We start from the raw sequence: 24,295 nt of genomic DNA, 5'->3' as shown, positions 1-24,295 counted from the left end.
GGATGGTGGGTGGGATGGTGGGTTGGGTTGGGTTCGTGGCGAGTGGCGGAGAGAGGAAGGGGAGGGAAGTGAGGGAGGGATAAAAGTTTCCAAGATCTTCGTGGCGGTGTCCGCTGCAGTCGGGAATGCATGCATTATCACACATGCAGGGAGATGCACTCGTACACACACACACAAAGATAAGACAAAGACACCGTATAGCCTTCAGGGACTGTTGGGGCAATGTATTTCACATATACATACTGTACACTACTTCTGCCAAACACACACATACACTGTATAGGCACAAGACGAAGAGACGCAGATCCCCCGTGTAGCCTTATCAGACTATTGGGGCAAGTTCTGTTAGCGAGCATCTATGAAGGCCGGAACGGCACACAAGGGTGACCAGCATCACGCCCGACCGCCTTCGTCTCCCCAACGCTGATGTTCACAAACCGCACCAAATACTAATTTTAGACCGAATCGACCGATATTCTCCATGGCCGGGAATCTATTCACAGACACCGTGAACCATCCACCCACTTGTAGTAAATGGAGTTCCGTTTTTGAATGAGTGGCGTTTAAGATAGGGTTTGCGTAGCAAGGGTCAAACATAGACCGAGAAACCGGGTAAGCATCATCGATGAGGTGTGTTGTTAGGGCTCGAGTTGCTTAAGACTCGGGTAAAGTGCCAGGTTTAGGCAAGTTATGAATAGGGTTAGTGGTAGGGTTCGAGTTACGACTGATTAAGGCTATTGGATAGGAATCGGGGTTAATGTTCGGGCTGGAATTAGAACAGCAAGTGTTAGGGTTTAGATGTGGGGCTGGTGCTAGGAATAGGGTTCGTGCTGGGATTAGTATTAGGACTGGTGTTTGGGATATTATTCGTAAGAGGACGAGTGTTCATAGTAGTGTTAGGAAGCGTTAGTGTTGAGCATAGGGCTAGTTAGTGTGCGTGTTGGGATTTGACGTTTTAAATCGCCGAATCGGATAGTTTTATGAATAGGGTCAGGGCTAGAGCTATGATAAAGACGATGGAAAACGTTGTGTTGTCACGTACAATATCCCGTTCTTCACGAGAACACAAAGAGGTGTTGTCCTATTGTGTGTGCGTGTGTGTTTATGTGCAGTGGTTAGCGCACTGCGCTACGAACCCAGCAAATCAAGTTCGATGCCCGGTCACGGCTAACATCGGCGGCGAGTACGATCTAAAACCGACCCTAGGTCTCCCCAAGGTCGACTCAGCCTTAAATGCATACCTTGTTACGGCGTGCGCACAAAACGTCAGCACTGGGAGGAGACGGGCGTGGTCCTGGGCACACGACGCTGCGTGCGGCCTTCACGTGCTCGCTAGCAGCGCTTGCCCCAACAGTCTATGCAGGCTATAAGGGGGATCTGTTGCGTCGTTATGCATGCATGTGCTTGTTTAAGTGTGAGTATACGTGCGTGCATGTTCCAGGCATTGAGGTGTGCGCGAATGTATGCACGTGTGAAAATACCCATGCGTGTGCATATGCATACGTGTACAATATACATCAATCTTGATTTGAAGCTTTCGTGACTGCAGGAATCCATACTCTTTGGTTCTTTCGGTAAAGTCACGTGGTAGGTAGTAGAAAAATAAAATAGATCACGTGACGTTTCGATCGCAACACAAGCAATCGTCATCAGGAGGGACGACAGCAAGAGAAAAAACTCCATCAGCAGTTGTTTTTCTTGCTGTGGTTGTCCCACCTGATGACGATTGCTTGTGTTGCGATCGAAACGTCACGTGATCTATTTTATTTTTCTACTACCTACCACGTGACTTTACCGAAAGAACCAAAGATAATATGTATATCTGTTTACAGCAGAGTATTCGTACGTATGCATAGGTGCACAGACTCATTGTTGCGTTGGTATGTCGACCAGGGTCCCATATTTTAAATGCCGCGCTCTTGCCAATAACGTCTGGTAATGCAGCTAATATTTATTGAACAACACCTAACAACTGCCCATGAGACTCGGAAGGTATGAACCGGTCCATCGTTTTCTTTATTAAACAAAATAATGGCTCATACGATTGGCTAGTTTTTTTTTTATTATTAGGGCAGTGTATGATACGTTTTTTTTTGCTGGATAACATTGCGCTGGAAAGCCAATAAGTTGATTGACTAATTGGTATATTCATGCGGAGAGACAAAATATTGTTGCTTTATGATACGGGTGTTAACTAACAACTCGCCCATATACGTATAAATCAATGATCTCTATGCGTGCGTGTGAACGTGGTGTTAACGTGTCTGGACGTGTATTGTGTATATAGTTGTACCGGTGCTTCAATACACGTCTATCCCGACGACTGGCCGCTTGGCAAATCCATCAAATTCACAGGCCTCTTTGTCATACGCACGAGGATCAGTCGGAATTGTTAACAGGATTAAGAGTCACTCCCATTTTGCCGGGGAAATAATAGGCGGCCGTAGTTTCGTGGAATAACAAGACGGGTAACAATGCAGTTCGTGGTAATAACAAAAACAATATACCGTGTTCTCCACATTGTAAGACGCATCCCCCCCCAAAAAAAATACGTGTGCCCGGTGTCAATGACTTCATACAAACGTGTTCACACACCGACGACTTACTACACTTATGTCAGTTCGCAAGACGCAGCCACAACTCCTGTATTAAAATGCAAGGGAAATATTGCAATTTATAATGCGGAGAATACGATAATCGTTTTGATAAAATTACCATCACTCAATTTTATAATGCAGTAAACAACTTTCTTGCGATGTTTTTTCCTCCCCCTCCCCTATTAATCCACTCCACTGTCGATACCATCGCATCTGATAAAAGACTGTCGGCTTCGCCAATCGGAAAACACCCCTGACTGCCAACTCGCCCTCCGACAAAAACAGCTCTCACTTACAACAACTTTCAAACATAACGCCTTATAATAAACACCAAGAAACTCTGAACGCTCGTAACAACTGCTGCTAAATAATTATACTCAAAACAGTCAAAGTGGTTTCCTGGACGAGTGAGCATCGCCTCATTGGGCACCTCATGTTTACCCCTCTCTAGGACAGTGGTGGAAATATAATTTTGATGTGGCGGAGGGTAACCCTAACCCGACCCACACGACAACCTCCCACAGTTTTATCTATCCCGGAGAGATGATGAACTGAGTCAAGATTTGGACTCACAACCCACTCACTCACTCGACCGCTAAGACACCTACCATCGTTAACAATGGAACTGGTTCAAATTGCATTGTGACAATATAGAAACGAAAATAGTTTAGAAAGTAGCAGTAAAGCCAAAAGGATTATGATTCACGTACAGACACTCCACTGACTTCTCGTGACCCCAGTCTCGCGCAGTACGTGACTGGTTTCACCAAACATTTGAGAGTTGGATGGGTTTGCGGTGGAAATTGTGTGCCCGGTCTGACATGACCCCGTTGCATGTTCTCTTGTGAGAAAAAAGCCCCGTGTATGACCTCAGCTGACGCTTCATTGTATATTGTGAACGCATCACACCGACTATGTTGGGCAGAGTGTATCAGGACAGTGCTAAACAATTTAATACGTTGATTGAGATTGGCGAGACGCGTAAGAGGCATTGCAATCAAATTTATTAAGTTTCAACAATAACCTCCGAATAGGATGACGCGGTGGTATAATGGATAGCAAATTGAACCTGAAATCCAGAGGCCGCCGGTTCGATTACAACATGTTGCAAGTTTCTTAAAAGCACCCCGTGCATCTCTGCAACCAGCAGCATAAACGGGTACATCGCCAGTCGATTATTAATTAGGTCATGTGATCAAGTGTGGGAATTCCCACCTCTTCCGAGATGTCTAGCCAGGGTGGAAGAATAGGTCAAAAATACTCTCCAGAGGAGCTCTCGAAAACTCCATCTAGAGGAGGCCCTTCCGCCAGCAGCATTGGGCGCCATTGAGGGGCTGCGCCTTTGAATTTGATTCACCGGGGTGTCTGTAAATGGATCACGCTGTACCACGCGCAAGTCTCTCCCGCCACCTAGTGGGATTGACCTCTAACTACTAGCAATGAACAATTCAAACATGTGTAATTAACCATGAACAAAGTGATGTAATACTCGGCCCCGTCACCGCCAATAACATCGTTCTTATTTTCCCTTCAAAATACCCGTTTAACACTTGCACACCCGAGCTGCGCCAACACGGTATGGGTGGTTCTCCACTGGTATATTACCGAGCTGAGCCGGAACTGAGCCGTGCTACGCTAGCCTCGCAAGACAACAAAAAAACCGTGCTTGGCTCGACTCGGCCGTGATGAGGCAACGCGGCACGGTTCCACCACAGCTCAACGTGTGCAAGTGGAAAAGAGGTATAAACATTTATAAAAGGGCCGCCCCAGGTCCAGGCACTTGTGAGGCGCGCTGCCTTTAGACGAAGCGGCTACGCCTGAACCGTTTGTCGGGCTCGCTGTTCCTGCTGAGCTTGCTGCGAGGCTCTTCATCCTGGCTGCATGCTACGTTAAAGGTGTAGCCCTGCAAGGAGTTTCCACGCACCGTGATGAGTGAGAGCGCAATGCTTGGAATTACACCGAGACAGACAATGGAGCATATGGATTTGAAACAAAGAGATATGATCAAATAGTCAAAGTACAATGTCCTGATCGAATGAGCATTGAGGCAGTTGCTTGCCTCACTTTTTACAGCCCTGAGCTTGTGGTAGAAATTGCTCGCCCCTATGATGGGGAAGAGTATGCCGATAGGACAACCGCTACTGACGTCCCCAAGAGGTGATGATCACGCAAATCGGAGACATATTGGCTGTTAAGGAAAGTAAATAGGTCTGGACAGTTGACACATCATTGTCAAACGGGATGATGGTACATGGACGAAACTGGTAACAGAACGGAAATCCAAGGAGAAAACGTGTCCAGAAGGATGACCACCACGGCTTTGGAGCGACACTATCGGTTGCAGGAGATGGATGGTAGTAGCACTCGGCCATTAGTGATAGCGGGGAGAGGCCTTCATCCAGCAGTAGACAATGGATTATGATGATGAACGATGCACAGATTTGTTAATTAAAATCAATTCTTCTGCTCAAGGTAAGCACGTCTAATAATTATGGACGCGCAGACTGGTTACGCACGCAACACTGGCCCCTGCTGCTCGGCCTGTTAGCAAGAAGCCACTTGAGGTGCGCGCTAAAGACCACCGGCAGCAACCAATTACACTAAACGCAGCCCAATTGAGCTGATTAAATGACTCGGTTCACTCCAAGGGCAGCGGATTAATGCCTTTCTCGAAAAATGGTGGTGTGGGAATGGCATTTGAGCCATGGGACAGCCGACAATTGGTGCCAGGTATAGTGCCAAATGCTTGTGATCCAGCGCTTTGGAAGTGAGGGTTGGTGGACCACACAAATAATTATTAAACTTCCTCACCCGCCGGGTCACTGTGAGGTGGCGAGACGATGCTATTTTAGCAAGTAGGTTCGTAAATCCATCTGTGTGAACCTTTGAGTGTTATCCCATCGTATGCGTGGTGAGTTTTACAATCCGGAGACTACGTTCTCTTCCAAGAGATGTGTTTTAACCTAGTTGTCAGAATCATCTTCCGAAAAGACAATAACTCCATAGCAATACATGACCACATAAGAGGTTATAAGACACCAACAGACGTTCACAATAATCACCCGGAAGACATTGCTTCCCATTGTGAAGAAAAGTATTCGTATTCAACTTCTGGGTGACGGCTGTTGAGAAAAACACCGTGTTGCCCCGATGACAAGACACGTTTTTGTTTTCTCAAAAGCGACCTCAAACTCGAGAATACGGTAACCCTGAAGCAGCAAAAGGTCCAGGATCGAGTACCGAGGTAATGCTTTACTTACGCTCTCTAGCTGGAAGCATTCTCTCTTCTTAGCCGCACGTGCCGGGTTACGCCGAACACCGCCCTGGCTGCTTTCCCCGATCTCCTCCAGGATTGTTTTTTCTGGCACCGTCAGGGTCGGATTTTTCTTTGCAGTCGTCGTGGTCTGCGTGCAACACATGAGAGGGCTTTACCGAGGTTGGGAATAGCTGGGCTCTTGCAACTGTTACACGTCACACCAGCACGGTTGGCAACGTACGTGTGAAAGGAGTTCGACGTACATACATACGTAAGGATTTGCACTTATTGGGTGTTTAATGCCCCAGTATCTCAGAGCGCTTGGTATGACATATCATCCCGATAATTCCAATGCAAACCACTGCGACAACCAGTAAATGCGCTCTAACTCGGCCATCTCAGAACGACCCACGTAGCCGGGCTCTAACACAAAGCTGGGCTACAACGCAAGTGCAGGCCGTCGCGTTGAGTGAAGAGGGCAGCGGGTAATTGCCAACGGACCTCAAACGTCGTGAGGGGGGGTTCGCCATTCACAACACCTGCCAGCGGCTAACTTTGCTAATTGCTGATTGTCAAACAAAGCCCTTAATGGCACTCATGATTTGTCTTCTGGCTAAAGAAACCTAGTTAATCAGTGGTGCTGCAAGGTGCAGAGGCAAGCCCTCTGTAGCGTTGACCTTGCTTACAGCGGAGCACACAATAACGAGGGTGGTGGTGGGGGGGGGTCTGTGCAGGGGGTTGCGAGGTCCAATAAGATTAATGGAAGTTGATCCAAATACCTGCCCTTTGACAGGAAACTCAAGCAAACATATTCCAATTGGGTCACTCATGAGTAAAAGTCATGAAAGTTCAGAGTCTTGCTGGGTATAAAGCTCAAACGGCGGTGGATGGGAGTTTCTGTAAATGATGAGAAACCCCAACACAACGGTAAATTCAGGCTAGACGCACCTAGAACCAATACACACAAAGGTGTGTTGCGCTCACACAGCAGAGTAAAGCTCAACTCTGATCATGCATTGCATGTCACGCAATGTTGCTGAAAATAATGCTCTCAGTCTTGTCAAGACCACCAGCTCGGAAGAGCTGAATGTACGTCTGTATTATTGCGTAGACCACCAACTTAGAAAGATTTGTAAATATGGCTGTCCTGTCAGGAAGCAGTGACACAAGGCAGCAGGCATCTGACAATGCGTGTATTCATGAAGGGGATAATGGTGACCGAATAATTTACTGTTTGGTGCAGTTCTGAGCATTTACATTGGTCTTCTGGCTCTTCTTTCGGTTGCTGAGGCTGAGTCCAGAGCGGCTCTTGCTTTCATGGCCCAGAGAGAGTGCAGCGGCTTTGGAAAGCAGTGGGTTGTCCTTCATACCACACTGGCATCCACTTACATTCCACCATTCCATACAAGTTGGATTTATATGGTGTCTACATGCAAACACATTTGAAGAGTCTATACAAAAACAGTGAGACATGTGCATCACGGAGAAAAGGAAAACTATACATGTATACTGTATTTTTTTAAAGATATCAGGAAGTCTGTCATCGGCAAACGAGAAAAGGATGGTCTTGAGCCTGGACTTAAACAGGGACATGGGAGTTGGAACCATGGATGTGTGAGGGTAGGGAGTTCCAGACTGTACGGGCAGCAGAAGAGAAATCGTGACCTCCCACTGAGTGAAAGTTGACTGGACGATGTCAAATGTTTAGTGGAGCAGACAGCCCGTGGAGGGGAGTAGTGAGAAGAGAGGTATGAGAGTGGACAGAGTAGAGTGAGATGATGAGAGGTAGGAGAGCATGTGGAGGGGAGTGGAGAGGAAGGCCCGGGGCGAGTCCATGGAGAATCTCTAAGACGGTGGTGAGTGTGATCTTGAAGTTGATCTGGGACTGGATTGAGAATAAGTGGAGGAATCTGAGGATTTTGGTGATGTGGCCTCGTTTATCAGTATGGGTGCAGAGCCTGGCAGTGGAATTTTGAATAATTTGCAGTTTGAAGGTAAAATATATTAGGGGAGTTCATAGAATCACCACTTAATTCGTACATATTTTTATCGTGTAAGCTTCTGGGAATTGACAGTTCATTTGTTTTCAATGTTGCATACAGAAAGGTGCAAAATCTGCAATACTTCGCTCTGCGTCTGTTTTCATTGTTAGTCTAGGCGCCCTACCTCATAGCGATTTTCCTCGCTCACACCATCTCTATCACGGTCCGCATTTCGAGGACCTGCCTCCACTTCGCACAGAAACGACAAGTGCACCATCAGCGCGTATTAATGTATAGCATGTGGTGCACGTGGCAGAGAAGTCTGCATAAAATAGCCCTTTCTTGGCTTCATGTCATTGAGGTATTAATGTTGGAAAATGGATTTGGACACCACGTTAAACGGTAAATAGACTAGCTGTTGTTTTGCTATCGACTGTTTAATATATTATAATTCGTAATGAGTGTTGAGTTTCTGCAAGCCTGACTCCAGCACTAACACCAGCTGGAAGCTAAGAAGTGTTGGCTGCAACACAAAAAACATATTCTATTTCAGCATGCGGCAGTATTGCACATTATTTAAATGAATAGGGCATTGTTTAAGGGTGACATTCACAACAGCCCCTCCCCCCCCCCCCGCTAAGAGTTAAATACTCACACGCGCAAAACTGGGAGGACTGAGTTTGGCAGCCCTGAGTTTGCACTCTGGGATACGCAAAAGCAGATGGACGATAACTCGCCATTCAAATACAATAATAGAAACATTATAAACAAGTGGAGTTCCCCTGTCGCTGACCCACACCCACAATTGTTACCCTCTGTGCCGTTATAGTTGTGAAGGCAGATGCTGCTGTATTGCACAATGCTTACTTGAACCCTGCTCCTGTGTCCAGTCAAAGGATATGCCGCTGGTAAGTTTCAGTAGCTCTGGAGTCTGTAACTCTGGGACCATCTAGCAGTGTGCAAGACCATTGTCAGAGTTTAAATTAAGTGATAATTTCATGAGGTTTTACTATCACATAGAGACTGTTGCTTTATTGAAATATATTCATGGCTTACACGTGGGAAGTGTAACTCGTATAATAAAATGTGGGAAAAGGAGGTGGCTCCTCTGAGGACCTAGGTTCGAATACAGGCATGTGATTAAACCACTTCTTCAAGCGTAATGAGTTCATGGTCTTAGTATGCTTACCAATGACCGCACAGAAAAACCCATCACATTACATTTTGTTCTACACTTAATTTGGTTAAATTCAAGCGCTGAGGAATCAAATATGAGTTTGACTATCATCTGACGAACATTACTTTTATAATCAGTGGCAAGTGCTGCCCATTAGTATATGCAAGACCGGAGGTCGCTTGAAGTGATCTCAATTGCACAACTGCTTACAACTGGCAACAGCTATCAGTTGCATGCAACAAAGTTGCACAACGGATTGTCACTGTGACGTCCTTGCGGCCGGTTCTCACCTGTATTGTGTCACTATATCCCTCTTTCATGCAGAACTGCTGCAGCAAGGCATTATCCCACCTCCTTCTTTCCACCACCGTTTCTCCCGTCTCCATCTCCGCGTTATAATTGTCCACCTGACTGCGGTCCACGGTGATGCGCAATTTCATCGAGTGGAAGGTCGAGGCCACGTGCCCCACGCGCAGAGTCGCTGGATCGCCCTGGAAATTTAAGGGGTCTGTGCTACTCGCTCTGAAACCCGGTGGTTGGTAGTCTTCTGGGGTCACTGTCAGAGAATACACGGCACAGGATAAAGCCGCTCAACATCAGTGTGCGTGCACAAGGGCTCGTTTATTGCAAACACATTCTCCTCGCTTTCCACTCATCTCACTCCGTTCCCCTCAATGCATTCTCCTAACTTTCCCATCTCGTAACACCCGGGTCTGTCCCGTGATCTACCAGTGAACCATTCGACACTTCAAGTGGCCGCAAAGTGCACCCAACCTGGCACATGTCCTCTGGAGATGTCACCATCACTTAGTGGTGCATGGCGAATTGTTATTGTGTTTTAAGGGGAGCGGTGATGCTGTTATCAGCACACTGCACTACGAACCCGGCGACCAGAGATCAATTCCTATTCACGATCAGTATTTGTGATGAATACTGGGTCTCCCCTAAGTCGACTCATTCTTAAATGAGTACCTGGTGTAGTTTGTGAACATCTTGCCGGTCTTTAGAGGTGTTTGCTAACAGCACTTGCATCAACCGCCGATTAAAAGCAACGTGGGGAATCTTTGTCTTCGCGACTGTATGCGTTCTGACGGGACTGCTCTGCTCACCTTCATCGTAATAAAATAGTTTCATTGTGAGCGACACATCCTCAGGCATTTCGTCCAGATGCTGCATGAGCACAAACAACTTGCGGATGAGCAATATCGTGGCACGCTTGGTTTCTTCAATAGAGAAGGTAATGTTGTTCTTGCTACTGTTGGCACAGAAAAAATAAAAAATCAATTACCTATGAGCATGCCTGATATCCAGCACAGTAGAAGTGAGGGTTAGTGGATCACACACATCTGTGAAACTCCGTCCCCTACCCCTGGGGGTCTAGGTCACCGTCTTCTGGCATGCCAGCATCTGGCAGTACAAGATAATTCATTTCTGTCTGTATGGGGATCGAGTGGAGTGACTCATGCAGCCAGCTATGGCTGCAAAGTTTGGTAGTACATGTTATGTATATCGTTCATTGTAAATTTTCAATCACAGTTCCGATGATCACTGTTACATTGTTTTTATAGCTTTATTTTGGTGATTTTGAAAACGTTTTGGTTTAGCCATATTTGTTTGTTGTAGTACAGCATTAGACTGATAACTTTAATATAAATTGTCCTATGGTTGTTATTGTTTGACTTGCATCCCACTGGGATTTTTGCACACAGCATTGATATTCGGTGCTTTTTCTGGAAGACTTTGCTGTTTTTTCCTGGATTTTTTCTGTTGCGCGTAGTCACTTTAAAGTGTTTCTTGTTCATGTTTTTGTTTGTTGCGGTTGCACCCGATTCAAGAGCCGAATGGCTCACAGGGCTAAACCAAATAAATGAAACTGAAAAAAACTGAGTGTTACCCCCTTCACACATATGGGTTTTCTCTGAGTACTCTGGTTTACTCCTACATGTATAAATACTTACGAATGGAGTTGGCCAAACATCACGATATCGGACAACAGAGCTTGGGCAATTGTTGCCACTGGTTGTGGTTGCCTTGCCGCTTATCTGTATTTCCCAGCGCCTAACAATCATTCACTCTTAAATTAAACGGAAACTGTGAAAAATATTCTAAGTCATTATTATCGGACTTTAGAGGTGCCCACTTAATAAACCTGTAATAAATATAGGCATAACCACGAAGCAGTGAAATAAATTTGAGAATGGAACACACAAAGTACATAGAGATCAACATTATTATACAGAAGCTAACTTATTGAATATGGGTTGTCTTTCATCATACATATACATGTGTAGTGACATACTAGATGTCACTAGAGGGCAGCCAAAGTACCCAGTGACAAAGGGTACTGTAGGGGCATAGCCCTGGCAACGGTGAGAGAAAGAGAGAGAGAGCGTGAGGACATGGCCTTTGGGTGAACCCAGGAGGACGCGTGACCGGACAAGGTGGAAGGGGTACCCCCCAAAGGGGGCGAGAGGGACACGTGATGGGGAACCAAAACCCTCGAGAAGAATCTGGAATGGGGCGTGGCCAGGGGGGAGCCCGACCACGCCGGGGCGGATATAAGCCGGTGCGGAGAAGCCGGCGGGGTCGCCGTCGTCGTAGTGCTGTCCCAGAGAAATGGAATCCGCCAGCCAGGTCTTCGATCCTCGGTCTTCGGGCGTCGGACAAGTCGTCGAGAGCCAGGCAGCGTGTTAGCTGACCCGGCCAATTATATAGTGTTGCCGTTGAGTGTAGACTTACCTGTTGTGTTAGTGAATAAAACGTGTTGCCTCCATACTCGAGAGTACGTCCCAATAGAACCCACTACATCTGGTGCCAGAAGTGGCTAACCGTACTAAGTGATAGCCCTAGACTAGATGAAAATGTTTACTTGAAGAGGACAACCCACAAAGGCATCGTTGGACAAAGAGGATGACGAGGGGATCATTCCCCAGACAGCCCACACTGTCGCAGCCACGGAGAGAGGGCGGCGAGGCGGCGCTGCTGGCGGAGCAGCGGCAAGAGCTTCACGCCGCCGCTTCGCCGCCATCGGGGAGAGACCGCAGGGCGTGCCGCGCTCGCCTCGCCGAGCTGCTGGCCGCCGCGGCAGTGCTGGTTTCTGAGTTGGACCGTGAGGAGCCACCGCTAGAGACCGAAGCGCCAAAGATGTGAGGAGTCGACGCCGCAGCCGCCATTTCCCGTACGCGGGAATCTCTGGACGTGCCATTTTGGCAGACGGGCGGGAAAATTTTCCCGCCAAATCTGAGTTTCCACAACCAGCGTCGATTGCGGTTCTACATCTCCGGCGATGACTTTCATTTGCGAAATAATTTACGGCATCGGGTGGCGACTGGGAAGCGTTCAGGAGGCGCTTCACAGTGAACTGTGAGTTGGCGGGTTGGACGGAGGTGGAAGCACTGCGTATGCTCCCCACCGCCCTAGATGACAATGCCTTGGCGGCGGTCTACACGATCCCAGCCACCGACAGGGACACACTGCCAAGGGCTTTTACGGAGATGACAGAAATTTTTGATCCACCGTCCAACGTTCGTCACAAATTTAACACGTGGACTCGAGGGCAATCTGAGACGCCTCTCGCGTTCCGCAGCGCTTTGCTGTCATTGGCACAGGCGGCGTTTCCAAAAATGGAGCAGGACGGGTTGGACTCGCTAGTGCTGGAGCGCTTGCTGGCATTGGTTCAGGATCTTCACGTCGTCCTGCCAGCTACAGAGGACATTAATTTTCTTCTCTTCAAATTGCGTGATACCTCCAAGCACATCTTACTCTGCAACGCCGAGCAGAAGTGGCTGCGTACACCAGTTCTTCCAATGCTCCTGGTGCACCCGGAGACATGGAAGATTTCCAAGTATGCACGTCGGTCAACGACGGACAATGGAGGAAGATCGACCAGCAGAGAGAGACCTTCTCTCGCCCTGGGAGCAGCCCCGTCGTCTGCTACGACTGCGGCCAAATTACCGCAACAGTATGTATTGGTGACATCCAGTTGACCAGTTTGGTACTAGTTTCAAAATCCTTGGCCGTGCCCTGCCTTCTGGGCACAGGTTTCTTAGGAAAAATGCCCCTGAAAATCTTGCTAGATCAGAGCAGCATCGAGTTGCCAACGGGCCGCCGAATGGCTTTTGTCTTCACAACTTGGTTGCGCATGGGTAACGCCACAGTCTAAGCAATGGCGAGTAGGACTGTCAAAATTCCACCCGGGGCACAGATGCTGGTGCCCTTGCGACTGCGGAAGCAGCTCGACCGGGTGGCAACCGCCGAAGGCATCCTACTGGGACCCTCAAATAAAACGAGCCGGGGGTTCACATTAGTGGGGGCACAGATTTTGGTGTCCTGTGACCAGGAACCCTTTATTCGGGTCCTCAACACCGGGTTGGTCACATCCGTTATACAGGCGGAACTGTGTTAGCCCATGCATCTGCTGCGAGTTGCGGTGCAAATGTTATTGGTGAGGTAGGGGTCGCGTCAGCTCCAGAGCAGGTTGCGCCATGTGATGAGCGGTGGATAGGCACTCTCTGCTCTGAAAATCCCAATTTATCAGACACTCAGAGAGCTGAATTGCGCTCACTTTTGAGGGAATTTTCTGACTTTTTAGTAAGGGGAAATATGACATTGGTCGCACGACTCTTCTGTGACACCACATCGATACAGGAGATGCCGCCCCCATCCGTGAGAACCCTTACAGATTGAGTCCTAATGAAAAGGACCATGTCCATCAGGCGGTCGACGAAATGTTGGCCACTGACATGATCTCACCATCGAACAGTTCATAGGGTGCTCCCATAGTACGTGTCAAGAAACATGACAGGAGTCTGCGGTTTTGCGTTGACTTTCGCAAACTGAATAAAGTCTCTGTTGCTGATGCATACCCACTCCCGCGTATAGACGATTCCTAGAAAGGCTCTGTCCGGGGCACGGTTTTTCTCTACCCTTGACTTGCTGTCAGGGTTCTGGTGGTTGTCATTAGATGAGAGTTCGAAGCCTAAAATCGCGTTTCGGACGCCGCAAGGGTTGTTTGAATTAAACCGGCTTCTGATGGGGCTCAACTCAGCTCCAGCCACATTCCAGGGGCTTATGGAGCTAGTGTTGGCAAGGCTCCAGTGGGACTCCTGTTTGATCTACCAAGACGATGTGATCGTCTTTGGCCGTACGTTCAAAGAGCATTTGCAACTTTTGCGTGCAGTTTTCCTTAAAATGCGGGACGTGAACTTAAAATTTAAGCCGCAGAAATGCCACCTGCTTCAACGGTCGGTGCGATACTTGGGACACATCGTCAGTTCATCGGGTATAGCAACGGACCCGGAAAAGACGGCGTGTGTGCGCACATGGCCCACACCCAAGTCGGTGGGGGACGTGTGTAGCTTTGTTGGATTCGCTTCTTACTATCGCCATTTCTTGTCCGGGTTCGCCACTTCCGCAAAACCTCTCCACGCTCTTACGGCCAAGGAACGTCAATTTCGATGGGGGGCGAATGAGGAGGCTGCTTTCGTCGCGCTACGGGACGATCTTGTTAATGTGCCTCCCCTTCGATATCCCGATTTTTCCTTACCTTTCATTCTGGACACGGTTGCCAGAAACATTGGCATTGGTGCCGTATTGTCCCAGGTCATAGAGGGTGTGGAGAGCGTCGTGGCCTACGGGAGTAGAGCGTTGTCACCGGCCGAGCAGCGTTACTGTGTGATGCGCCGTCCGTACCTCTATGGTCAGAGCTTTGAGGTACGCACAGACCATGCGGCTCTCCAATACACGTTGCGTGTTGACCAGCCATCCAGCCAGCTCTCTCAATGGCTGGAAGTCTTCAGGACTATTTGTTCAAAGTTTAATATCGGAAGGGTCTTTGTCACGTTAATGCCGATGCTTTGTCGCGCCTGCCGCCGGATAACGGGTGGACATGTCTCACGGGCGTGGGGCGCTGTAAGCCGGCAGATGCGGGATTGCCTTCCCCTGTCGTGGTGTCGGTGAACGCTCCACCCCCTGATGGTTCCGCCGTGTCGAACGCGGGTGATACCACCATTGGGTTGACCCGTGCTGAATGGGGACGCCTCCAGGCGGAGGATGCCTCCTTGTTGAGACAGCACTAGGTCACGTTGGGACGGCGGATTGCGTCGCTACAATATTGTGGTACCCACTGTCCTGAGGGGCAGGGTAATTTGGGCGGTACACAAACGGCTAATGCACCTTGGTGTACAGAAAACGCTCGCGACCATTAGGCTAGACTTCTTCTGACCCAGAATGTTGGGGAATGTATACAACGTGCTGAAGGGGTGTGTGCAATGCGCGCGCCGGAAACCCCCGCCGAAGGTGGGATGTCAGCCATTGCAGTCGATCCCTGTGTCCGGAATAAATGAACTCATCGCACTCGACGTCCTAGTGCCCTTCTCGACCATGCCGCGAGGAGATAAATACTTATTGGTGGGGGTTGAATATTTTTCTCGCTGGCAAATCGCCTACCCGCTTCCGAACCAGTCAGCAACGGCTATTACTGAGGCATTCTTTAACGGCTATGTGCTGCATAAGGGGGCTCCGGAGTGCCTCCTTACTGATCAGGGTGAAATATTTTCGTCAAAATTTCTGCAGGAAATGTGTGGCCTTTTGAGCACCAAAAATGTTCGAACATCGCCCTATCACCCCCAGACTGATGGAATGGTGGAACGGCTAAACAGGACCCTGACGTCTATGTTGGGTCAGCAGGTTGACGAGTCACAGTGCGACTGGGACTTGCATGTCCCAGGGGTTCTCGCAGACTATCGAATGGCCCCTCACACTTCCACCGGTTTCTCGCCATTTTCTTTTATGTATGGGAGGGAACAGGATCCCCCGATTGATGTTCAACTTAACATGGGATGGCCTAAGTCTAAGAGTAACATGCCTGACCCGATGTGCCTTAACCGTCAGCAAGTGTCGGAAGCACGGGAGGCTTCCAGGGAGAATTCGGCCTTACCACAGTCGGCCAATGAGAGGTTAAGGGGGCTCCGTGTGCAAGTGACGAAATGGACCCCGGGAGACAGAGCTTGGCTGCACTGTCCTCAGGTACCGGTGGGTACGTCCCCCAAATTATACAAACCATGGCAAGGCCCCGTCAACGTGATACAAGCTAACAGGCCACATTGTGTGCAGATTCAGTTCCGTCACCGGCGTTGGTTTGTACACCCGTCGTGACTCAAACCGTTTGTTGTGCCTCGCGCGGTCCCCTCATCTCCACTTTCCAAGGCTCGAGTGTCTGGTGTGTCCGACGGGCTGGGGCGAGCATCCGCTGAGGTTGTGCCTCAGAGAAGTTCTGTGATTCCGCCTGCAGGATCAAAGCGCCTGATGTCCTCGACGTACTCGGCTGCGCCGGCCGCGGATGGACCACCAAGTGGGGAGCAACCATCGCCCACTCGTTCTCCTGCTTTCGTCATTGATTCCGGGGAGGGGCCGCGCCCATGAGGCCATTCTCAAGTTCCCACCAGGTCCTCCAAGGAGCTCATTCCCACCTCGCTTGGGGGCCCGGCGACGAGGACTCGTTCAAAGACTACCCGGTTCACATGACTCTCCTCCACCATGCTGTTCCCCTATGCCGCCTGCTCCTTGCCACTCACGATTCAGGGGATTCATTGGCTGAACCTGCTTCTTCGTGTGCTCGTGGGTGTTGCTACACATGCGGGCGTAGGGTCGTGCCAGAGGTCGGAGGTGGGGCCAGTCCTTGTACATTGCTAACATTCCCTTGTTGATGTTTTTCTTCTTTTATTTCCTTCCCTTTTTTCTCGGGATTTGTAATTATTGTTTATGCTGTGGTTATTTATTATTGTTTGCTCATCGGTTGTTCATTATTGTTGTTGGGAGGCAAACTCTTGTCTTTTTTTGTAATTAGTAACAGCCGGTACGGCTGTATTTTACAAAGGGGAGGGGGGGGTGATGTAGTGACATACTAGATGTCACTAGTCACTAGTGACATCTAGTGACATACTAGATGTCACTAGAAGGCAGCCACAGTACCCAGTGATGAAGGGTACTGGAGGGGCATAGCCCTGGCAACGGTGAGAGAGAGAGCGCATTAGGACATGGCCTTTGGGTGAACCCAGGAGGATACGTGACTGGACAAGGTGGAAGGGGTATCCCCCAAAGGGGGTCGAGAGGGGCACGTGCTGGGGAACCAGAACCCTAGAGAAGAATCTGGAATGGGGCGTGGCCAGGGGGAAGCCCGGCCACGCCGGATATAAGCTGGTGCGGAGAAGCCGGCGGGGTCGCCGTCGTCATAGTGCTGTCCCAGGGAAATGGAATCCGCCAGCCAGGTCTTCGATCCTCGATCTTCGGGCGTCGAACAAGTCGTCGAGAGCCAGGCAGCGTGTTAGCTGACCCGGCCAATTACATAGTGTTCCCGTTGAATGTAGACATACCTGTTGTGTTAGTGAATAAAACGTGTTGCCTCTATACTCGAGAGTGCGTCTCAATAGAACCCACTACACATGCACAGCGCTTTTGTCAATCCACTGCAGAACGAGGGCCTCCCCACACCGTGTGGGTCATGGAGATTACATGCCCGTGCGGTTGATTATGGGCCAATCGATATGTGTGCGCCCTTCTGCTTTAAAGGTTTTGCATATACTGTTAAATTGTTTACTGTTACATTTCAAGAGATAGAAAAGGTGCTACATTTACCTGCAAATGTTCATTGTTGGCCCAAGATCTGTGTATGCGAACTTAAAGGTGTAGGTCTCAAAGATCGTCTGTGGAGAAATACATTTCAATACGCTGTGATGTCTCATCAACACAGAGACCTTGGACAGTCCCCTTTAGTTCTCAAGCCAGTGGTGGCAGTAAGCGTAAGCAAACAAGAGGTCTGAGATTCATTAAAAAATAGGGGCTAACCAAAAATAATAAATTTACCATTAAAATGTTTACGAATCTTTCATTAATTGCCTGTAACTATATTACTCTTTGGTTCTTTCGGTAAAGTCACGTAGGTAGAAAAATAACAGATCAGCAGGCGGACTGCTGTATTGTTTCACCTGAGGACGATGGCTTGTATTGCTATCGAAACGTCGTGATCTATTATTTTTCTACCTACGTGACTTTACCGAAAGAACACAAGAGTATGGATTCCTGCAGTCACGAAAGCTTCAAATCAAGACTGTAACTATATTCTCAGAACTCAATTTTTCTCTCTTGTCTTCATCTCGTACTGCACTACATCTGTCTTATCTGTATTCCTAATCTTTTATCTCATTAAATTTCTAGCTCTTGTTATCCCACGCATCTGCCTTATTTCACTACATCTGCTTCATCTGTCTCTCCCTTCTGTCGTCTTGCTACATCTATATTTTTTCCATCTCTTTTGTCATGTCACTAGGCGTTTGTAATAGAAATGGGGACCCACCAAAAATGCTGTATTTTTAGGGTCCCAGATGCGCGAGCACGACCAGCACTAATTCTATGGGACCATAAGCATGCTTATACGTTCACGTAAAATAGTGTGGTTTTATGGGATGTACAAAACACGTACGTTTGGGTCTTGCGGATCAAGATATACCTGTCAAAATAAAACATATTTTAGGCTGATGAAGATGACACAACTCCTTTATGGAAAGCAAATAACTTAACACACTTAGAACAATATGTATGTTTATCAGGAAACTACTTACAGCGATAACCATCATCCTCAGCTGTAAAAAACGAAAAAAGGTAATGAGCTTACATTCGTTATCGAAGTGAAAAACACGAAAGGGCAATTTAATTCAATATTATGCAGTTTGCAAATAGCTTCCAAGTGTGCGTGATGTGAGAAAACACTGCCATCCGGTGTTAAAAAGAGATTCACTGTGGACAGTAGCTTACGTAATTCTTTTCAAGGGCATCATAACATCCTTTCATCCTGAATGGGAAATATGCACATTGTGACAAAATGCATTAATATTTTACAAAAAGTATACATTTGTTTGCATTTTTTTAACAAGCAAAGTCAATTTTATTATTGTATACAGGTGCTAGCAATGACTTTCGGATAAAAACAAAATAGGATTTTCAGAATTTTAAGGACTTTTTTCTCTCCATATTCTCAGACCATTTTTATTTGGTAATAAGTTAATGTGCATTTGTTAAAACAAATGTCATGTCACCTGATGCCATGTGACACCAATTTCTGAGGGACGTCACCTCTTCTGATGTGTTATTCTCAGATAAATCTAAAAGTTTGTACCTCGGCCGAAATTTTCGGATGAATCAACATATGGGAACACTTGACTAGACCTATGCTGTCTGTCCTGGGGTGCCTGATAAAAAAACACTTTCAAGTTACGGTCATTGCAGTAAAGAACTAAAGCTTGGAAGTGTCACTGTAGTTATGCACTAAAGTGATCCTGTCAAAGATAGCTGCTTCTTTATTAATTCAGAGTAGTGGTGGACAGTTTATGCCAGCCTAGGTAAACTATACAATATTTTTTGGGGTATTGCGTATAACTTGAAACAATGTAGATCAACGAGCCTACCATTCCACAATCTGACAGGCGCCAGGGAGGGACGTTTGTCCACAGATGATCTTCAGGGTAAGATCTGCAGTGGATATGAAATATGCGCCATGGGAGAAGCCAAAGTATATGAGGATTAAGATTGCACGGATACACGTAAGCACCTCTGTTACTTTATTGCCTTTTGTCCAGATGTCCCTCGTAAAGTAGGCTTGCTTCAATGAGCTACTGCCTGGTAAATGAAGAGGCTATTGAATTGTGAATTCACTGTCTTTAAATGTATTCATACAAATTCCCAAGGGTAGCCAATGTTCCCGTGCCTACATACCAACATATTTATATTGCTGAGTCACGTAACACTAAACTACATTCTCTATGATCACAGATTATATATCGTAGTTTCGAATATCACGATTGCTATCATAGCCTAGATTAAACGCATCATCAGCCATGATAAAATCAATGAAAGAACGCATCCCCAAGGGGCCACCATGTCTCATGATATTTTTTATGTAATAATCCAACTATCATCTGAATACGATGTAATCACTGCATCTCCTCGGTGAGCATCCTCTCAGGCAATTTCCATTCTTGATGCGGCAGCCAAGAAATGTAATGAGACCCAGAAGGTCGAATCTTATACCGAATTTGTTCATTTAAAAATATTGCTGAATAATAACTATAGAATATTTTTTTCTAGCATCAAGATATTAAATAATAAAAAAGGCTTTACCCTTTCTGGGGTAAAAATAAGTGTTAATATGTTTAAACACAAAACAGACACTAATTCGAAGGCATCATGTCTATGTAACCACACATACGTGTGTATTTATGCCAGAAAGGGTAAATCCTCATCATCTGCTGAAAAATAATATTGGTACAGAAGACCAAATGGGTCAACGGTCCAAAACAGATGTCATGCTGACAGACAGATGAATGTCAAGAGGGAGGTGATGAGGCAATACACTTTTAATGTCAACGAATCGAAAGCCTTGTCCCATTCAGCACCGTCAATGTAGCATGTGGTGTAGGCTTTCTCTGGTAAGATGCCACGCAGGTAGGTGATGTTGGAGATGGCTACGGCTATGAGGCGCTTGATGAAAATCACAGACTGCTGCACCGTCTCTATCTTGTCAGGTATAATGCTCTGAAAACCAAACACACACATTATGGAGCGGTCTGGTGGGCAGAGCATCAGAATTCTCAAGTCTCAAATGCACACAGACACACACACACGGTTCGGATTACCATGTTTCCCTGGCAGAACTTAGGTTGGTACGAGTGGTGAAGAATGAGGTATATGAACTTCTATACAGTACTTATCAAGCCATTTCTGGAATAAAAGGCCCTCCACACCATATCGGTCAGGGCAGTTGATTTGGACAAAACTGGATAAGTCCCAAGCACAGTTTTGTTTTTTATTTTCTAATTTTCATCTAGAATTATTTTCTTACCAATTATCTCAAAAACCCCATTTGTTCTGGTGCCGGTTTAATTGCAAGCGGCTGCCTGGAATCGAAACCAACACCTCAGCAGTGTCTGCTCAGTACTATGACCCCCTCGTACACGAGTTGGCAATAGACTGGCAGTGGTGGCACACGTCTGTAATCCAGCACTGTGGAGGCGAGGGTTGGTGGATTGCACAAATAATGCAAAACTCTCTTCCCTTGGGGCGTTGTAGAGCCATGCACTGGCTCGCCAGAAAGCAGGGTAGCAAGTGGACTAATCGGTATCTGTTTCCATCTGTACGGTGTAGTGTTGCCCCTTATCGAAAGGTGTGGGTCTTCTCCGGGCGATCCGGTTTCCTCCCACGTGTAAACATTCATTGGTTGTCTGAAAGCATGTTAGATTAAATACCCAACACAGGACCCTCCTGCAAAGTGGCTCTCCTAGATAAGTACATTATACTTATTCTTGGTTCTTTTGGTAAAGTCACGTAGAAGGGAAATAATAAAATAATACAAATAAAACAATAAAATTCTCACGACGTTTCGATTGCAACACAAGCAATCATCATTTCCCTTCTACGTGACTTTACCGAAAAAACAAAGAATATGAATCCCTGCAGTCACGAAAGCTTTAAATGGAAATTTAAATTATACTTACTTATTGACTACAACAATTGCATTAAGAAAGCACATTCGTGTTTTAATCCCCGTAACTGCAGTTTAATAGACAATGAATGTTAAGGCTGTGTGATACATGAAGTAATAATTGGCGGAGTGGGAGCCATGAACTGGACGCATCTGAGCTGACGTCCACCGATGATATGGAGCGATGAAATCAGTTCGCGTGTAGGTCAGAATCAGAATATTTATTTATACTGGAGAAATCCTATGGGCTATAAAGCTCTTTTTCACAGGAGCTGGATGGATCGTAACATCGCAGGATCGTGAGGTGGTCGGGGGGGGGGGGCTGCATGCTTGTTGAGGCCTTCATCCAGCAGTGGACTGACCGTAGCTAATTATGACGGATCAAATGACGTGGGGGAATGTTTGATGCGAGATTGGCTAATTATCACGAGATGTTTAATTGAGGGTGGTTTGAGTAATTGACGTGGTGCGAGCTGGTTAATTTACCAACCTTTCAACCGTTACCATCTAAGGGGATTGTCGTGGCAAAAAATTTGGAAATAATAAAAATACGTAAAATTGTTTCAAACTTGTGAGAATAGGTTTTTTCCCCTTTTATCTGGCAACAAAACAGGTGTTAAGTCGTTTAAACACCAAACTTAAACCTTTTACAAGGAATCATGTCTGCATTAACCGCAATACTTGTGGTCAAAATGCAAACAAAAAAACATACTCTGATACGATCTGCATTGTCTTTGAAACTGATTGGTCCACACCAGAGACAGCTTTCTTTTGAGCCTCGTCTCAAACGGTGTCAGACCAGAGGACGCCAAAAGGCGTACAAACTTTACAAAACTATTTGCTTTTATTATACCAGGTAAGGCCCAACTGAGCTTATGTAGCTCTTTATCAGATGCGACCTGGTCATCACAAATTATACCTCAAAGAAGTGGCTCATTGCGTGTAAATGTATCGCAGCGGTCAAATACTCTAAACACTTGGTGATGTTGATTCTAAATGTTGAGGGGAAAACCCGGAGTAAAAATCCACGCGACCATGGCGAGAGAAAAGAGACGTGCAAACTCTAAATATACAGCAGCAGGCGTCGTCAAGGTCGGGATTGAACCCACGACCTCTTGCAGACCAGGCCAGGTAGTTAACATCTCATAGCCACCGTGATGATGATGATGATAAACACGCAAACTCCAAATATACAGCAGCAGCAGCAGCAGGCGTCGTCAGGGTCGGGATTGAATCCACGACCTCCTGTACACCAGGCGAGGCAGTTAACATCTCATAGCCACCGTGATGATGATGATGATGATAATAAATACGCAAACTCCAAATATACAGCAGCAGCAGCAGGCACTGTCAGGGTTGGGATCGAACCCACGACCTCCTGTATACCAGGCGAGGTAGTTAACATCTCATAGCCACCGTGATGATGATGCGAGAGAGAGACGCAAACTCCACATACACAGCAGCAGGCATCGTCAGCGACGGGATTGAACCCACGACCTCCTGTATACCAGGCGAGGTAGTTAACATCTCATAGCCACCGTGATGATGATGATGACAGAGAGAGAGAGAGACGCAGACTCCAAATACACAGCAGCAGGCATTGTCAGGGTCTGGATTGAATTCACGACCTCCTGTATACCAGGCGAGGTAGTTAACATCTCATAGCCACCGTGATGATGATGATGATAACAAACACGCAAACTCCAAATATACAGCAGCAGCAGGCATTGTCAGGTTCGGGATCGAATCCACGACCTCTTGTACACCAGGCGAGGTAGTTAACATCTCATAGCCACCGTGATGATTAAAAATTGAATGTGTTTGTTTTATGTGATTAGAAAAAAATCAATTGTGCACCATTCGTTGCGATTGTTTCGGGCGGGTCATCTGAGTCGTGGCCATGATCCCCGAACTGCAATAATCAAAACAAAACAATAAACATTACAAGTGATTATGTTTCATTGCTAACTGCTACAAGACGCACTTTCCTCTCTTTGTATTTCAAATCAATCGTTGGGAGTGCGTCTTATAATCAAGAAAACGGTCAATATATAACACAGCAATCTGTTAATAATTAACTCTGCTTTGCACCTTGTTTAAACAACCATATTTCCTAAATGCAAACGAAAATTACGTAAACATTGAAGTAGATTTTCTTTTGAAGTTTTTTTTTTTAACGTCTCCTCTGAGGGAAATTAGACAATTTAATCACCTCAGGGAAAAAATGTCAACTGTTTATGAAGTTAAATAATTATTTTGGAAATGTCTATTGATACTTTGCTTTCGTTAAACATTGCCATGAAGAATATGTTTTAAACAGTGTAGTAACTTGTTAAATTTTATTTTAATAAAAAAAGGTCACGCGTGACACGCAATTTACCACACATACATAATCGTGCAAAGTGACACATTTTCACTTACTATGTTTGAGGAAATTAATATAGAAAAATGTAAGTGGCGAAAGTAACGGTGAGAATGTCAAATCCGCTATTTAATCACGAAAAAATTAACTCTTCAAATAATCATACATCTATGGAATCTGCGTCCAAAACGAGCCGTTCGTGCGCCGCGCTTTTCCCGCGAAGGGTGCCCGACGTGTTGACGTCACCGCGCTCCACTCCCCGATGTGTCTGTGTGTGCGTGATGACGTCAACGCGCTCCACAACCCCCCCTCCCTCGAATTGTTGTGCGTGATAACGTCACCGCGGCTCCACACCCCGGGAAATGTTGCGTGCGTGATGGCGTCACCGC

General features: G+C 46.7%; 1 protein-coding gene across 1 annotated transcript; it reads right to left on the bottom strand.

The window, feature by feature from the left end:
• Positions 1-198: 198 nt before the first annotated feature.
• LOC116941391 (HORMA domain-containing protein 2-like) lies at positions 199-24,203 on the bottom strand. The gene is made up of 15 exons (XM_076061135.1): positions 23,966-24,203; positions 23,402-23,456; positions 20,460-20,598; positions 19,473-19,536; positions 18,823-18,859; positions 18,630-18,650; positions 18,491-18,517; positions 17,647-17,714; positions 10,122-10,267; positions 9,303-9,568; positions 8,703-8,784; positions 8,020-8,084; positions 7,111-7,227; positions 5,858-6,001; positions 199-4,500 (listed from the first exon to the last, which is right to left on the bottom strand). The coding sequence occupies exons 2-15, from the start codon at positions 23,444-23,446 to the stop codon at positions 4,396-4,398; spliced, it is 1,326 nt and encodes a 441-aa protein (XP_075917250.1). The 5' UTR covers positions 23,447-23,456; positions 23,966-24,203; the 3' UTR covers positions 199-4,395.
• Between the last annotated feature and the right edge of the window lie 92 nt (positions 24,204-24,295).

The sequence above is a fragment of the Petromyzon marinus genome, chromosome 1 (genome assembly GCF_048934315.1).
Source record: "Petromyzon marinus isolate PM22_M1 ecotype Great Lakes invasive population chromosome 1, UKy_Petmar_22M1.pri1.0, whole genome shotgun sequence".
Classification (NCBI taxonomy): domain Eukaryota; kingdom Metazoa; phylum Chordata; class Hyperoartia; order Petromyzontiformes; family Petromyzontidae; genus Petromyzon; species Petromyzon marinus.
The sequence above is the reverse complement of the archived record's forward strand: the minus strand, read 5'-3'. Positions and strand labels throughout refer to the sequence as shown.

Excerpts from the sequence above, each read along its gene's own strand:
- LOC116941391 (XM_076061135.1), bottom strand. The coding sequence starts at position 23,446 with ATGGCCACGACTCAGATGACCCGCCCGAAACAATCGCAACGAATG. Across the intron at positions 10,268-17,646 it reads CCAACAATGAACATTTGCAG|TAGCAAGAACAACATTACCT; the intron begins GTAAATGTAGCA and ends CTGTGCCAACAG. Across the intron at positions 8,085-8,702 it reads GACACAGGAGCAGGGTTCAA|TGGAGGCAGGTCCTCGAAAT; the intron begins GTAAGCATTGTG and ends TTCTGTGCGAAG.